At 41.5% G+C, this 17,584-nt stretch overlaps 1 protein-coding gene across 4 annotated transcripts; it reads left to right on the forward strand.

Moving 5' to 3' along the window:
* The first annotated feature begins 58 nt into the window (after positions 1 to 58).
* mlxipl (MLX interacting protein like) lies at positions 59 to 16,648 on the forward strand. Of its 4 annotated transcripts, none has more exons than XR_015037598.1 (17): positions 59 to 563; positions 2,043 to 2,149; positions 2,328 to 2,410; positions 2,562 to 2,651; positions 3,050 to 3,091; positions 6,113 to 6,287; positions 7,352 to 7,432; positions 10,162 to 10,313; positions 10,438 to 11,056; positions 11,159 to 11,232; positions 12,019 to 12,283; positions 13,266 to 13,381; positions 13,567 to 13,689; positions 13,882 to 14,009; positions 14,446 to 14,569; positions 15,870 to 15,994; positions 16,118 to 16,648. XR_015037598.1 is itself a non-coding variant. In XM_085797366.1 (17 exons), exons 1-17 carry the CDS (start codon positions 208 to 210, stop codon positions 16,285 to 16,287), a joined length of 2,838 nt encoding a protein of 945 aa, XP_085653492.1. In that variant the 5' UTR covers positions 59 to 207; the 3' UTR covers positions 16,288 to 16,648. The 4 variants fall into 4 exon arrangements, 2 of the variants coding, with proteins under 2 accessions (XP_085653492.1, XP_085653493.1); XR_015037597.1 differs by having other exon boundaries at positions 12,016 to 12,283; positions 16,118 to 16,448; XM_085797366.1 differs by having other exon boundaries at positions 12,016 to 12,283; positions 15,865 to 15,994.
* The last annotated feature ends 936 nt before the right edge of the window (positions 16,649 to 17,584 follow it).

The raw sequence follows: 17,584 nt of genomic DNA on the forward strand, positions 1-17,584 counted from the left end.
GTAGCTATTACACAACAGTGCGCACCACATATTGTGTTGAGTGTGGAGGAGGCAGTGTGTCTCAGCAGCTGCCAGATGTGAGCAGACAGCGGCTTGGCTGAAGAAACACTGGACCATCTGAAGAAAGCAGGGGAGGAGTCATCCGAGGAGAGAGTTCACCGTGTGCCGCTGCTGGAGGATAAAGTCAATACTGAATGAAAACGCAGCATGGCGGGGAAAGGGGGAGTTTGTCCGGCCGGGCAGAGCCGGCTCCACCAGGACTCCTCGGACTCGGACTCTGAACCGGAGGCAGAGCCCGCTCGGACGGCCTGCGGCGCCGAACCGTTCGCCGGCTGTTTCCCCGGCAAACAGGTGATCCACAGCGGGCACTTCATGGTGTCGTCGCCCCACAGCGACTCGGTGCAGCGCAGGAGGAAAAGCGGCGGCTCTCTGAGGAGATATGACTTTGACACGGTGAACAGGACCTGGTGCCAGACTTACCGGTACGGGCCGTTCAGCTCCGGAAGCCTGAGCATCGACCCCACTCTGACCCGCCTGTTTGAGTGTATGTCCCTGGCCTACAGGTGGGTCCTGTCACACAGTTTAAAAACCACCTCTGCTCACTTTAGCTGCTTTTTAATGTGACTTCTGGTTACTCCTTTCACTTGTAGGAATGAACCTGCACATTGGGTGAAACTCACAGCAACAAACTAATTTAACAAACCAGTCTGAAACCTATAATTGATAAGAATATGTAGCCTACTTTCCCCTGCTGTGATCCTCCCCTGTACTATACACGCAGTTACACGTGTTTTTTGAGAGCCACACAAGTGTTTACTCAGAGAGCTCCATGTTAAACTATCAGGGAATCGTTCAGCAGATTTCCCTTTCAAAAGTATTGAGGTTAAGTTAAGGTTTGGTGAATGAGCGGATGGGTTGAAAGGAGTGATTTTGCAGAGTCTTGTGCAACAGCTTGGAAAGTCTTCACCGAAAACTGGACTTTGATTCCAGTTGGCCGCACTGGACAGATTACAGTGTAACTCAGGTAGAGGAGAGAGGATCCTGAGATGATGCCCCAGATTTTTATGAAAAAAGTTCAGATTTGAACCTCTGTTATAGTCTATTATTACACATCGTAAATGGAAATATACAACATGTCAATTTCCATTTACTTTTATTGTTTTTAAATTGGTGTTTGACATTAGAATAGTCCCAGTTTCTTTTGTCTTTTTGACACATTTCTGGAGCAAACCCTGCAAAGGAAGAAAAATATCAGATCTGCTTTACCAACTTGTTTGTCATCAACCTTTGCCCTGACTGATATTTTCCCGACATGGCTCTTTGTGCCAATTTTTTTGTTATTTTACTTTTTATAGTTTTGTGGTAGTTGCACAATAAACCCTGAGGCAAGGATGTTTACCAGTAAAGTCAGACCTCCACATTCTACATTAATGACATAAAAACATTACATTTATAGATTTCATCTGAATCATGTGAGAATGCAGCAAAGGACTTTAAAAAATGTTATTTAAATGCTTTACATGCACAACATAAACAATTTTATGTGGACCAGGTAGAAAATATTTGTGCAAACAGCGATTTGTGATTAACCAGACATGCGTTAATTAGTTTGTCTCCTGACAAGGTTTTGTCAATGATATGCTGTCGCTGCTGTTTTTGAGTGTGTGACATGCAGCAACATCACTCCATTAAAACCATGTTGAAAGTGATTCCCTCTGGCTTCCTAGCAACTCCCCAAACACTTCACATTGTGAGGCCTCTTCTCAGCACTCAGCACGCCCAGGGACACTGGAAAAAAGCGCAAACAGGCCGTCAAAGTATAAGCTGATTGGGCACAATCCGTCAAAATCAGGACAGGTTTCCAGCAAAGGTGGCAGTCAGGCCACTAATTGTTTTTTCCACTTTGTCCTTTTTTTCTTCTTGAGAGTATCTTGTCACTTCTGCATGCCTGTCCCTTTATTTAAAATCGCACATTGTCCATAAAGAAATCAAATATATGTAGATTTCTCTACAAAACCATGCCTGCCTTTTCTGTCTTGCAGTGGTAAGATAGTCTCACCAAAGTGGAAGTCTTTTAAGGGTCTACGGCTGCTGTGGAGGGATAAGATCCGTCTGAACAATGCAATCTGGAGAGCATGGTTCATTCAGTGTGAGTCTCCGCTCTACATCTGCTCCTACTCACATCTCTCCACTCATGATGAAAAAAGACATGAGTGGATAATGCAGCAGCAGCAACTGGAAAAACATAACAGACAAATCATAACTGCATTCATAAAGACGTGCAGCAAGCATAAAGCTTTGTTTTGCTCTGTGTCTCCTGTGTTTAGATGTGGAGAAGAGGAAGAGCTCAGTGTGCGGGTTCGTCACCCCGCTGGAGGGCACTGAGGCCGATGCGCATCGAAAGCCTGAAGTGAGTCATTTGTGCTGTAGGAGAATTAATTTTTAATCAAAGCGGTGCACATTTATTCAAATTTACCTGACACATTATTGTTTATGTTGCTGAGTTCAAGCTGATGTGTGCGATTTGTCTCATGCTTGTTATTCCTGCTTGGTGTAAACAGGCGATTGTATTAGAGGGCAGCTACTGGAAGAGGAGAATTGAGGTTGTGATCAAGGAGTATCACAAGTGGAGGATTTACTACAAGAAGAGGGTGAGAACTCAGATTTTACATAATGCAAAATGTCATTTTTTTGGTATATTTTTCACCTTTGCCAGATGATATATCCTAATGACTTTGGAGTATAATGTCTCAGCAACTGTTTTCGGTTGGTTGCTGTAAAATGTGGCCTAGATTGGGTCCGAACATTCTTGTGCTCCTGAGGATAAACCGTAAAATCACTGTGCTGATTTCCACCATCATCATAAGATTGAATCTACAATCCTCAAGTATTAGTTTATGTTAGAAAAACCAGCCACACCATCAGTTGCATTTTGTGTTTCATACTAGTTATCAAATGATAAACAGCACTGCTGCTAGCATGACTCCTATATAGTCGTGTTGATTTTCAGATGAATTTCACGTTTTCTTTTCGTTTCTTTTCTTTCTAGCTTCAGAAAAAGAAAGATGATATTCTATCAATGCTACAAGAGGTAAGAAAAAGACAAGTGCCTGTCTAACAGCATTACAGTGTCTATCTTCGTATATACAAATTGAAAAAACACTAATGAAGACAAGTATTGATTTTGACTCCTGAGTCTGGAGTTGACTGACTGACCCAGCGTTCAGTGTGTGTGTGCGTGTTGGTGACCTGCTAGCATTGTTTACTCCTGAATGCATTTCAATATCATCATTGTTTTCCAAGTGACTATTTTTAGTGCCTTGATTTAGCCTCCCCTGGTTAACGAGAGAGGGACAGAGAGGAAACAACTTGGTCTGACAGTTTTCGGCAACTGACGCATTTTGGTTGCCAGTGGCGACATCGCCTCTAACTCCTCTCCAGGCTTTATCTTTATTCAAGTGAAATAGCTGCAGAATTTAATGTCATTTAATCAAATCTGACCTACTTTGTGCGTCGAGCGTGACGTCACGGAGGCAGAAACAAACAAAAGATCAGGAGCAAAAGAGGAGAAAGGCAGAAAGAGAAGGTGGGACTCTGGGGAAGCACCTCATTCATGATAGTATTCACAGAATGTGAAATGTGGCCTTGCAAGTCAGGGCCAGCCTACTATTCCTCATGCCACCTCTGTCATCAGCTTTAACCTGTTTTTATTCAGCTTTTCTGTGTCACTGCAAGGCCTCGTTTTCACAGGTCAAAATGAAGACCACCGGAATGATAAGACTGTGTCTGACTGGCCGTCTGTTGCTCAGGTTGTTTATTGTATTGTGCGGCACTTGAAAGGGCACATATCAGCACATAGCTGACAGGTCAAAGATCACTAAACCAGCTTTTTATGCTCAATGTTCCTAAAGTCTTATCTCGCCTCTGACTTAACAGTTTATTGTGGCTGAGGAAAAAAACACCTCACTACCAGGTTGTTATTGTACTGTTTGTTTATGTCATATAACGGTTTCCAGCTCTCAAGGCCTCATTTAGAATTTAACTGGCTTTATTATTTGAGCATTTTCCCTTATTTTCAAGAAATCTTTAACAGTCTGATTAGGGCAGATTCATCAACTTACTCCAGGCATCATATTTCACAAGTGTGTTTGTGTGCAAATCTATCACATACTGTCAGCCCTCGTAAAACCCAGGAGTGAAACTAAGTTGCCAGGCTCCTGATCAAGTCATAAATAAAGGCCTGAGCAGGAAACTGTGCTCCAGCAGGGGGGTGTGGACTGAGCAACCAATGAGCACAGTAGCCAGGCCACCAGTGGCCTGTCGGTTGATTGGTCGATTGATCCAGACTGAAATATCCCAACAACTGTTGGAGATGTTGTCAAGGTGTTTCGTGTAGAAATTCATGGTTCCCAGGGGATGAACATTGGTGATTCCCCGAGTTTTTATCTGGTGCCATCATCCAGTCAGTAATTATATTCACACAGCACAAACACAGAGGTCACTGTATAAGGTCATTTGCAATTGATTATAAAAGCTGCAGCATAAATTGGGCCCTTGGGTCTTCAGTCTTCAGTTTTTGGTGATATTGGGTGAAATGTGTGAAGTGGTCAGTGCTTTAAAGATAAACAGTAGAATCTTTATTGGCGTTAGTTCCCAATTCCCATATGTTTCTTTTAGGTCTAGGTGTTATATTAACACAGTGCAATGGTCAACAGAAAAATGCTCTTCTGTATTCAGAGGCATAAAAGCAAGCTGGCAGGATTTCTATAACTTTGTGATGTCACAACACAGCAGTCACACCACTCAGAGATACTGTAACAAGCCCCACCCACCTGGACCCTCCCAGGATTTGGATTCTTTTGAATGAAATCTGCACTATTTTTATTTAATCACTCAATTAACAGTCAACCAATCAGAAGAGAGACTCATAGACTTCTCTCTTCTGTTTGGCTCACTCAAGACCGTAGCTCGAGACACTACATAGAGATGCTTGTTGGTATTTTAAACTATGAATAAATTGTTTTGAGAATCAGAACACAACATAAAATGTAATTATTTAAGAATGAAAAAGTTCAAATATGGGACCTTTAATTCTTGTATAATCTTGTCACTATCATCTCATCTCATCTTATCTCACGTTGCAACACTGAAGCATTCAAGGTTAAATTTAATGCAGTGTGCCATCTAGTTGCAGGAAAGCCCTCAAAAAATGTAAATGATGCCTATCGGAAATGAGAAATTTGGAGGCACTCGTGGTTGTTTTGGTTGGTTGGTCGGTTGCTCTGGGTTGTCAGTGGCCCCAGGTCTTTCTGTTTCCCTGCACGTGAATGTGACTGCCAGAATTAGGTCAGGGACAAAAGGCTGCTGCTCTTATTGAAATGATGAGACATCAAAATAACGAAGTGAACAAAGCCGACATAATGATAACCTGTAAGGGGCTAGTGTTTTTGAACAATATGTCAAAGTGCTTTTTCATCATGCACTCTAACCACACACAAACACATACACACATATGCATATGCACACAACAATCTTACCTCATTTTACTTGTACTCACTTATATTCTCTGTCAAAAAAAAAACAAATCAAGAGGTAAATAAATAAATTACAAAGGGGCATGTCGTGAGCTTAGACGTAATCAAAACAGTTTCCGGCTCGGTCTGGGCTTCCCTATAAATGTAGCTTCACACTTAGAAGTGGAGGAGCAAAGAAAGAAGATCAGGGTGAAGTAAAGCATCTCAGACGGAGGGAAAGGACCAAGGCTAGAGCTTCATTTTCTGTGAGTTTTTTTTCCCCCCTTTCAAGGTTTCAAGGAGGAAAGGACACTTGGAAAACTTTGGCATTGAGTTGAGTTGTATTTTCATTTTGCTCATGACAAAGAAGTTATTGAGTATCTTAGTGTGTCATGTAGCATTTAGTTGCTACAGACCTAAGTTCTGGATGTATACATGTAGGGAAATCAGCTGCCATCCATGCATCACTTTCCATCCAGGCCTCTTCAGCGCTGTTTGTAGGGAGCCCTCTAATGGATACATCAAGGATTGACTCAGTTTGTTGCTTTTAGAGAAGTTGGTCCTGTAAAGTGTTTTGATCTGTGGCTGCTTCGCTCAAGGGTCAGTCGTGCCAGGCCAAGCTGGAGAAATGGTCCAATCAGATGTACCAGCAGCCTGAAGCTGCACCGGTGGAGGCCCACATGTTTGACCTGGACTGCCTTCTGTCTGACATCTCTGACACTCTGTTCACCATGACTCAGAAGCCATGTCCCTGGGCCAGTGACCGGCACAACAGTGAGTAGTCTGCACTTTGAAGTCTGCAGATTGACTTTCAGATGCACGGCTCAAAATCAACTGAGCAAAAAAAAAAAAAAATACAGGTCAAAAAGGCAAAAGGTGGTTGAGAGTAAGGGTAAACAATTGGTGGTCTGTGGGCTTCATGATATGATTAAGACATGTCTTAATTTATTATGTGGATGCATCATTCGGCTGAAGCTTAATCCCTATCTCCATACTCTACTAAAATCTATAATCTCATCTTTATACTATGATTAGATATGCGTCTGATCTGATACAACATAAGACAGATGAGTCCTATATCTATGGATTTGATGTGTATAATCTAGTATAATGAGATGTAAAATCCAGTGTTTGGATATATGTCATATTCAATGTTTTAAAACTCCTGAAAACCAGTTTTACAAATTTCATTGTCACACCATAAACTTTTGATTTAAGTTTTTTCATCTCTGTATTTTGAGTTTCTCTTAAATCAAGTCTCATCAAATCGAACCCATACAGTTTTAAAGATCTAACACAAATGCATTTTATTTTCATAGCAATGACTTTGACGTTTTTGCCTAAATTGTGACTATGAATCAAGAAATGGTTCATGTGGAATATACCTCCATAATACCAGAGGTTTACACAGTTGTTTGTATATAATTCATGGTAAACTATGCTAACCAGCTCTTAGCTGCCTGTAAACATACAATGGCACGAAAAGTTAAGTGGAATCACCTGCATTTATGTATACAGTAAATCTATCTGAGCAAACATAATTTACAGTCACTGAACAAGCAGTGGACCTTTTTGTCTAACTCCCAGCAAGAAACAGAATCATCATACGTGTATATTGTAAAATGTTGAAATATTCCTTTAATCTCATAGTGAAAGTCTTTTTTCACTGCCACATTTTCATCACTTGGTGTAACTGGTGGTCACATGGGTTGGACAGTCAGCCAAAGGAACCTAGCCTACAAATAAGGAAATTCCCAAGGACGAAAGGCACACACACACACTGACAAATGCACTCACGTTTTTCTTTATTGTGCACTCTTCCTTCTTTTCCTCCTCAGCGTACACTAGCAATGCTGATATAATCCAGCCAGGCCTGACTCCACTGCAGCCCAACCTCGATGATTTCATGGATATACCAGGTACTCTCTTCTTGTCTGTCTGTCTGTCTTCTACACATATTGTCAGAATGGCAGCAGATCAATATTTCCTATTGATGTTGCTGCTTTTGCATCTGGTATCAGCTAATCTTTGTTTGCCATAGTTAATTATTCAATAACACTGTGATACGCGTGTGCTTGGGTCAGTTTAGAAATTATGGCAGATAGAAAATGTCTGAACTCAAGGACGTCTCAAGGTTTGTGCCTTGGTGTAAAATTCACAATTCTTGGCACTTATCCTCACAGACTCTCTTCCCGCTCAGACACAGCAACAAATAATAAAATAAAGACAAATTTCACTTCATTACTATATATATATATACTGTATGTGTTCCTGATGGGTATTGCAACAAACAAGGCACTCCTACATCTAGTGCTGTGTTTGCAGTTTATTATTTGGTCCTCAGAGGTTAGAGGGGGGTCAAAGGCAGGTTTGAGCTGGGAGAAAAGGGAAGTGGAAGAGGATGTGTTTAAACATGAGCCATGGCTCTGAAACCAGAGGATAAAACAAAGTGATGGGCTGGGAGATGGTACAATTTCCTCCTTCAAGTAAAAAACTGGAGGCTCTCTGCTTGAGTCCTGAAACATGTGGACTTTTCAAGTGAGGATTATTAATTCAAGCGGCTGTAATCAGGTTTTTTACCATGATGCATGAAATGACGATATGAAATATGAAAGTGGTCGCTTACAGTGACAGCGACAGTGACTGAATTCAGGATTAATTTAATGTTTCGGTGAAGTAAACTCATGAGAAACAGAGCAACCGTTAATCTAATCGAGTCCTAAAGACCCACTCGGAATAAGTTTTGTTTCGGCGCAGCATAATTCACTGTGACTCCTGAATCCTCATAAAAGATAATACTCGTTGATACATCCTTTGGAGTGTGAGAGACAGTGGAATATTTTTCTGCCTCAGGCTGCTCATCTCGAGTGCAAACAGCTAGCCCGCAGCCAGACACAGACAGCAGACAAGCCTCGCACTGGAGGGAGCAAGCAGGTTGGAGTTTAGTTCCTCGCTCAGGGGCATAATGACTGTGGTTGTTTTGGCCTGTGTGTTACTTTCAGTGAAGCAATCCAGCAGCCCTCTGGCTACAAGTCAGCCTTTGTAACACACAAACAACCTGCTGCCCACTGTTGTAATATGTGTGTGTGCGTGTGTAGCTCCAGGACACAGCATTGGCAGTGTCCTGAGGGATCAGCTGTCTGCCTCTCGTTTGGTCACAAGGTCCAGGGAGCTGGTGTGTGTCTGTCAGAGTCACACTGCCATGCATCAAATGTATTCAGAGTCTTCCTCAGCGCTCCAGATCACAGATCACTCGTCTGAGGCAGCGTGCCGTGCTGTGCCAGTAGTTTCTCCTTACTGAGATGAAAACACATACACGACCCTGGTATGTATTCGCAAGTTGTGCAACACATTGTGCTGTGTTGTTTATATAATGCTTGTCTCGTGCCGGATTCTGAATACGTGTTAATGATTGGTGCTCGGCTCCACAAAGATCAAAACCTGGTTTGAACTGAGTAACGTCAGATGTAGAGAAACTGTTTTGAATCACAGTCGGCAGCCGGCCACAGACACATTTCATTGTCACACCATAAACTTTTGAGTTATGTTTTTTCATCTCTGTATTTTTTTTTTGTCTTAAATCAAGTCTCATCAAATCAAACCCAAACAGTTTGAAGATCTAAAACAAATGCATTTTATTTTCATAGCAATGACTTTAGTTCTTGCCTATTAAGTCGTGACTGTTCATCAAGAAATGGTTCATGTGGAAAAAGAGTTATTTCTTTTCTTGCCTAGATAATCAATGCTACTCTAGTTGTCTTTTAAATGTGAGATTACAGGCAGGAGAGGATATCACGAATAAAATTCCCATAATACCAGAGGTTTACACAGTCCAGCTGTTTGTACAGTATATAATTCATGGTAAGCTACGCTAACCAGCTGTTAGCTGTAAACATACAATGGCACAAAAAGTGGAATCACCTGCATTTATGTATACATTTTTTGAGCAAACCTAATTCATTTTAATACAGTCAACACTGAACAAACAGTGAACCTTTTCGTCTAAGTTTTAGCAAGAAACTCTTATTATTTTTGCTGTTTAGCTGTTTAGTGCTTTGAATTTCTAAAATGACGTCATGAGTGTGAGATCGAACTGTAGACCGACTGTAATGATTACAGAACATAAACTGCTTTGTATACAGTTTCATTATATATAGTATATACTATATTATATACATTTCATTACAGTGAAAATAGGTTGTTCTCCTTTTTGCTGGGAATCCCCTCAAGGACCTCAGAGAGCCCCAGGCCCCTCTTTGAGAACCACTGCAATAAATTACATGATGTCAGAGCCCAGTAAAAATAGCCTCAGTAAATGAGCAATGTGATTATATAATGATTTAATCACAGTTTCAAAACTGTTTTCTGTTTTTGTTTGAAGATTTAAGTTTATACTAATAGATTGATATGAAAATATAAAGTGGTTACATAAATGAATGTATGAATGAATTATGTAGATTTTCCAGTATTTTTTGTGTACTGAGATGATGCCACTTCTATAGATAGGAACATTACACATCAGGATTCCTCTTTTACAGACCCTGATGGAGTTTGAGACTTTTAATCATCTCTTTCCTTCCAGCGGCGTCAGTGCTGTGAGTTCCTTTGTAACTGACACTTTGATTAACAGCACGTGTGCTTTTCTCAGATGTCTTTATGAACTACAGGGCCCAGCCCTCTGAGCAGACTGGTTTCGCTGACTGTGGCTATTTTGAGAGCTCATCCAGCACAGCGTTCGCTCCAGCTCCCTCCCCCGTCATAACGGCTCCTCAGCTCCTGATCGACAGCCAGCTGGCTCAGGTACTGCTGCTGTTAACAGCTCCTCCTGCTCGCGAGACGCATCGCTGCGGAAGAATTTCATTAGCGACTAATTGCACAGATTTTTAATCAGTGGCCTAAAATAGACTGAAACTTTCTTTTCCAGCCTAATCTGTCGTCTGACAGTTTACCCCAGCCCTCCTCATCCAACCCCCAGCCTGACCCGACCAGGCCAGGTGAGGACTGCAGCGAATACCACACAACCAGCATCATATCAGGAGCCATGCCGTACGGACATCAGTCGTTCCCAGATCCACCTGTTTCCTTGGCGTTCACCACCAGCATCGAGCAGCCGCCCTCCGCAAGTGTTCCTTTCCTGTACCCGCTGCCGTGCCACAAGTTTGGTTACTACACAACCACCAATGTGACCTCGTCTGTCATCACCCACACCGCCTCCACCGCAGGGGCCCAGGGCTCTGCTGCGCACCAGGCCTCCCACGCCTTCCCTCACACGGGGGACACATACTCCCAAATTCCCTTCCACTCTCTCAGTTACCCAGCCGCCGTGTCCGACCCGGTTCAGGCAACGCTGCCCTCCGTCACCGCGTCTCACTGCTTCTCAGTCCCGGAGCAGGTGGCTGTCACAGGAGTCAGAGGGAAGCACAAGCAAAAGACAGGAGGGGTGAGGACAGTTAGTGCCTCTGTAGCTCTGCCTGGCCCCCACTCACCTGCCCCCACACCCACTAGCTGCCTCGCTAAGCTGCTCTCCTCCGGCGCTCGGGAACGTGAGTTCTCCCCTTGTTCTGTCTTTTAACATCAGTTACTAATCAGAGATGAGTGGAGTCGTGCTTCTGTCAGAATAGGACTATTGTTTTCTGTGGTTTCAGGGAAGCCGGCGCTGGGATTTGATACCACTCTAGGGACGGCCAAAGGTCAGAGGTCAACATCTCCCAGCTCTGCGGTGAGTCCGTCAGTTAGTATCACAACAAGTTCTGAAACAGTGACTGGCTCGGCGCAGCATCTAAACCCAACCCATTGGCATTTGCTTCATACAGTTTTGTCTTCTCTGTGTCGCACTCACTCTTACTATTGAAATCTATTGCTATTGAAATTTTAGGCAATTAAATGATGAAAAAGTGATGAACCTGCTGAGACACATTTGTTATTCAGTGTTTTTTAAACTTCAACAGTCACAATTGAAATTGAGGCACAAGTCCCAGTCAGGTTCAGTTGCCCTGGCAACACCTGGGTGGGGTGGTGTAGATATGGATTTACAGCAAATTTCTCAATTCGCTGTATCTAACAGGGATGTACATCATCGTGAGGTTTGAATAAGGTCAGAAGACAAAAAAAAAGATTTAAATGGGGGAAAATGATTTTGCAGCATTTTTCATTTTAACACAGTTTGCAGTAGGACCTGTGGGATCCTTGGTTAAGACAATCTAAATTAAAGACCAGGTTTAAAAAACTTTGGTTCACTGTCATTTCAGCTTTACTGTAATTGCTAAAGATAATCATAAAAGCTTGTTTATTAAAGCTGAAAACTTGATTTTCTGTGCTCCAGTAGCCTCTGCTGTTCAACTAACCTGATTTGAAGTAAAGAAATTAACAGTGATGAAGTGATCTCAAGGTTTTCTGACAGGTTCTGTTAGACTCACTCATTAAATGTAATGATTTTCCAAGGAAAAGAGTTAAAACCAAACTAAAAATGTCTAAATGCTTTTTGTTGGTGTGTTTTGTTAAGCAGTCAGGGAGCAGTGCACATATTGGAGGAGCTTCATCACAACAGCAGCAGCAGCAGCAGCAGCAGCAGCATGGAGCTGGCTGGCCTGCAGGGATCCCAGTGTTGACACCTCTGCACAGCGGATCCCACGCCAGCACCTCCAGAGGTTTGGCGGTGTCGACCATACTCGCCCATGGCTCCACACCCACCGGCACAACTCTCCTCATTCCAAAGACTGAGAAACTATCTCCCGTGCAGCTCTATGGCACAGACAGGAGCACCCTAACTGGTAATGATAATCGTTTTATATGTAACTGGTTGTGCTACACACTTTTGCAAATGCATCTAATCAAGAAATACACTGGAGGACATTTCAGGGATGTTGGCAAGTTAAAAATGATTCATGTATGTAGTGCACCATGCTGATACTGCAGCATACACTGTGTTGAGCCTCAGAGGGCATCTTCTAGTCGCGTAAATTAATAGTTCAGCAAAAACTGACAACATCAACAAGAGAAGTGAACAAGTGTTTAATAGTCACACTCATAAAAAATAAAATATATTTGTGCAACACAACCTCAACAGTTAAATTATGGTTCATTTTAAAGTTTATTAGTCTACAGGCATAACATAGACACTAGTAATTAGGACCAAGCTTGTGGTTTGTTATTATCTATGTATTTGTGGAAGACTGAAATGGCAAGTTATCAGAGAAGTCAAAAATAAAATAATAGGGTGATTCATTCAAATGTAGTGAAGTGTAGAGGGGAGATGGGTAACACAGATCAATAACTGACTGTTGCTGTTGCTAAGACCAAAATAAAATTGTAAAATGTATGGTCAATAGAAAAATAAAAAGCTTTTTTCCCCTGCTCTTACCGACTGATTGCAGGTTTAAAGAACATTAAATAGCTGTTTGTTCCTCTTTGGCTTGTCTTATTATTTTCTACTTTTTGTGACTTCCGAAGCTCCATACTTATCAAACAGCACACAGCCACACAGCATGGTGTCTGAGTGAAAATGGGAACATCATTCAACACATAGGGGGGTTGGATTTTATTTTGTTTTTTATTCTCATCAGTTCTGTCAGGATCTAACTTAAGGTATTCAAAACCATAGTATACAGACATGGCTGATGTTATTCAAATCACATCCTGGAGAGATTTTGAAGTACATGTAAATTATTTGTGTATAAAGATGTGAAGATCTGGATGTCATGTAGTTTACCTGGAAATGTTTAAAGTAAATGTTATTATCTTTGTTTGTCTCAGTGAATTTTCCAGAACATCCTGGTCGAACGTCACCACCCAACCCTTTAGACAAAATCTCCAACCCCGAGTCCCCACAGTCGGGCTTCTCAGGACATGGAAAAATAGAATCAAGTAAGGTAGGACAAACTGTCTCATTCAGTCTGGTCAAACAGAACAATGTGGCACTTTTTTTAAATAAATATACATACATCAAGTTTGAGTTGTTGAGAGCTGGATATGTGAAAAGTCTAGAAAAGTCAATGTTGGCCCATCGGGTCACTCTCAGTGCGATGAACACATTACTGAGCCGTGTTATCTGCAGCAAACAGAGACCAGGAGGATAACTCACATCTCAGCCGAGCAGAAGAGACGTTTCAACATCAAACTGGGATTTGACACTTTACATAACCTTGTGACAACACTCAGCTCTCAGCCAAGCATAAAGGTACTGTGACAAGATGTGCAGCTGCTTCACTGATAGATGTGACAGAAGGTTGAGGCAGAGCTTAACTGGAAGTACAGAGGAAAAAAAACCTTTAATAATTATTGTTATTATTATTGTTTTTATTATAATAGAAATGTATATAATAGTTGTGGTGTGGGGCTGATGTTGTGATTCCTCTGTCTGCTGGCACAGATCAGCAAAGCCACCACACTGCAGAAGACGGCTGAGTACATCAGTAAGATGCAGCAGGAGAGAGCTCAGCTCCACGAGGAGGCTCAGAGACTCAGAGAGGAAATCCAGGTCCTCAACTCTGCCATCAAGTGAGACCTTGAGCCAGTGTGTGTGTGTGTTGGTGAACACTGTGTATTCAATACAGAGAAGTGTTTTCACCAGAGGATAAATACGTTATCTGCAGTGTGCATCAAGTTGTCTACAATTACAATAGTTTGTAGTTGTTAAATATTGCAGACAGCTGCATGCATAAGCATTATATTATGCATTATAAATGGGTGAAATCCCTATTACTGATTACAAAATTTGATTATGAAATTCAAAAGATGTCCTCTATTTTCCATCGGTGGTAAATCTGTCACCATACGCAGAGATCCGTGTTGCTGGTAATAACTTTTGATCTGATTGCAGTTTGTAAACCGAAGTACAGCAGTGCTACAGTCTGTCTAATAATTGATTGTAATGTGTATGCTGTCAGTTCTAGTAGTGGGCACTGTTGTTGACTCAGTGTGTCTGTCCATGCAGTGCGTGCCAGCAGCAGCTACCGGCCACCGGCGTGCCCATCACGCGGCAACGCTTCGACCACATGAGGCAGAAGTTCAGAGAGTACGTTCAGGCTCAAACTCTGCAGAACTGGAAATTCTGGATCGTATCCTTATGAATGTAGATCTGCCAGAGGTTAATTAGAACATCACACTGCCACAGACATGACTTTAGAAAACTTACTTCATCTGTATATAAAAAAAAAAATGCCTGGATTATAATTAAGTGTTGTGCACTAAATGTACCCATCTATTCCCGTGTGAGCTTCTCATGTGTCATTACAGTATTTGGCTCCAGCGTCATTTGGCTTCTTCAGACTTTGGAGGAATTTCAAATTATGTTTCATTCCCAAAACCTTTCTCTTTGAATCCAAATGAGCTAATTACGCCAAGCATTATGCCAGTCTGGACAGATAGTGATAAGGATAATGTTTTTAAAGTATGGCAGGAAAAACATCCTCTGAAATTCAGTCTTTGGTCCAGCACATATGGTAAATGGCCAAACAGGGGTTTTGTAAAGCTTTAAGTTTAACACTGGAGTTTTAATTCAGAAGAAGTACATAATCAATCTCTGGCCTGTCAGTGTAAGCAGACAGAGAAAACAAATGTCTGTGTGTTGTATTGAAAAAATTGTGTATGCAAATTTATCACATTACTCTTCCATTGATGATCACCTAATCTGCTGTCCTTATTTTGCAGGCGAGATAAGAAGATTAACGATTTTATCATACTTGTGTGTTGCACAAAAAACACCTTCAGGGTGTTCCATCTCCATGAATGTTGAGGTATTTTCAGTGGTTGCTCTAGAGACTGCACTTTTATCTTTATCTGCTCTGATAGTATTCCAAATTAAAACACAGGTTTCCCATGAGGATATTTTCTCTTTACATAGATTGAAGACAGCAGTGTTTACTGGGTGTGTCCTCTAATACTTCTTATTGGGCTGTTACTGTCAAGAAATAAAACAACAAAACCAAAACAGACACTATATTTATTCTAGTAACAAGCACAGCGTGTGCATCCAGAGCCCCATCTTTCATATTCCCATGTGCCATAGAGCTCTATTGTCAAATACACATTAGCTGGCTGCATTTTTCTGTTCCTTTATTGCCATGAATATGGGATTGTTTATTTCTGAGTTGATGACATGCATTTGGTCTGAATTACTGAGCAGTTTTTAATGAAACAATATCTTAATGAACAGGTTTTAAGAATTAATGTGTGCAGTAGGAGCCAATGAATTCTGTCTGGGTGACATTGAGAGGGTGTGAAGTCCAAAATTATTGATATATAGACTTATATTTATCTTTTAAACACTATAAAACACTTTGCTGGAGAAAATTCAGGAATTCATGTGCTAAATTTTCAATGAGCCAGATGTCTTTCCTTAACTCAGTGTCAGTTCAGTATCATCATCGAGCCGCTGTTTGAGTCCTATAATGGGATGGTGTCCACTGCCAGTGTGGAGGACCTGTGTCGATCCACTCTGTCCTGGCTGGACCAGCACTGCTCCCTGCCTGCCCTTAGACCTAGTGAGTCCCGTAGGATGTAAAACCTGTTTTTTTTTTACAGGGAAGTATCCACAGTTTGACTATCATGCCATATACGTATGTTATTATCTGTAACTTCGGTTTGTCTTTCCTTTGTCCCCTCAGTGGTTCTGCGTTCACTCCGTCTCCTCAGTACCACCACAGCCATCCTGACTGACCCCAGTCTGCTGCCGGAGCAGGCCACCCTCGCAGTCACGCAGGGCGACCACCACGCTGCTGCCGCCCTGGACAACTCCTTACAGCCGGTCACCCGGGACAATATGCACCCCATGTGACCCTGAAGAACTCAAGACTCAATGGGACTGAACTGAAACCCAACACAATGCGCAGGAGACCACAAGTCATAGGGAGCCCAGAGTGATTAAAACCTTTTCAAGACTCAACACTAAGCCAGAAGACTGTTAATAATCATATTCCAATAAAACTCACCAGCTGCGAAGAGAATGTATCCCAGTACACCCCAAAATGACTTCTAATTCAGTTTTAACACAGCTAAAATATACATTTGTGATTGTTTCTCAGACTCTGATTTTTTTTTTTTTTGGCACAACAGTGGTTCAGATGGGTGTAAGGAGATGTAAGTTACTGTGACTGTGATAAATGGCTTCATTTTGTCGAAATAATTTGTTAACATCAGTCGACAGCTGCATTTATTCTCAATTACGTTGACATCTCAGGTTATCTTTTCTGTGTAGCACTGCTCTCGATTATTGACCTTTACTCAGAGTTTATATGCCCTCCTCCTACAACTCCATTCATCCTCAGCTCTATGGGATGCCACACACCACTGCAAGTATTAAGGGAGAATAAGAAATATGAATTGTATTATTTTAAGAACATTAAATTCAAGGGTTTTCATAGTGGACTCTGTAGACCACCACAGGCTCATTATACTGATACCACCCACTGATTGCATGAGAATTAAGGATGGCAGCTTAGAGCCATGTGCCATTTTGTTCCAGGAATGTAATCAAGAAGCATTTTTATTTGATTCCTCAGGACCATAAGTTCACCAAACCTAGAATTATGTGAACATTTACAATTCAATGGACTGAATATAAAAACCCACATGAAAGCACAGCACAGTTTAAAGAACATTACTCCTCAGCGAACTGGTATAAAGCAGACATTTTGACTTGATGTTTTACCAATAGCATTGATGATTCTAGTGTAACACATCCAGACCTTAAAACTGAAGCAGCAAATGGACCTAATCATTAGTCAGCTAAATTGTTTACACCTGTGCTTCTCTTACAGGCAATGCATTTTTTAGGATAGAAATTATTGCATTTTGTATTAATATAGTGCCAAATTTGCAACAGAAGTGATCTAATTTTACAAACAGAGTAGGTCTAGACCCTCTCTTTTATAAGAGTATTTACATAGACCCAACAATTTCCACCAAGAGCAAGCAAACATGGAAACAACAGTGACGAGGAAACACTTTCTTTTTAAGCGGCACAAACCTCAGGCAGAACTAGTCAGGGAGCTTAAACCGGTGGGGTTGGCAAGGCAAGGCAAGGCAATTTTATTTGTATAGCTCTTTTTTTTTCTTTTTTTTTTTTACAAACA

This window comes from Trachurus japonicus, chromosome 14, assembly GCF_045865225.1.
Source record: "Trachurus japonicus isolate A0001 chromosome 14, Traja_1.0".
NCBI lineage: Eukaryota > Metazoa > Chordata > Actinopteri > Carangiformes > Carangidae > Trachurus > Trachurus japonicus.

Excerpts from the sequence above, each read along its gene's own strand:
- mlxipl (XM_085797366.1), top strand. The coding sequence starts at position 208 with ATGGCGGGGAAAGGGGGAGTTTGTCCGGCCGGGCAGAGCCGGCTCCAC. Across the intron at positions 2,150-2,327 it reads GAGAGCATGGTTCATTCAGT|ATGTGGAGAAGAGGAAGAGC; the intron begins GTGAGTCTCCGC and ends TCCTGTGTTTAG. Across the intron at positions 12,284-13,265 it reads AGACAGGAGCACCCTAACTG|TGAATTTTCCAGAACATCCT; the intron begins GTAATGATAATC and ends TGTTTGTCTCAG.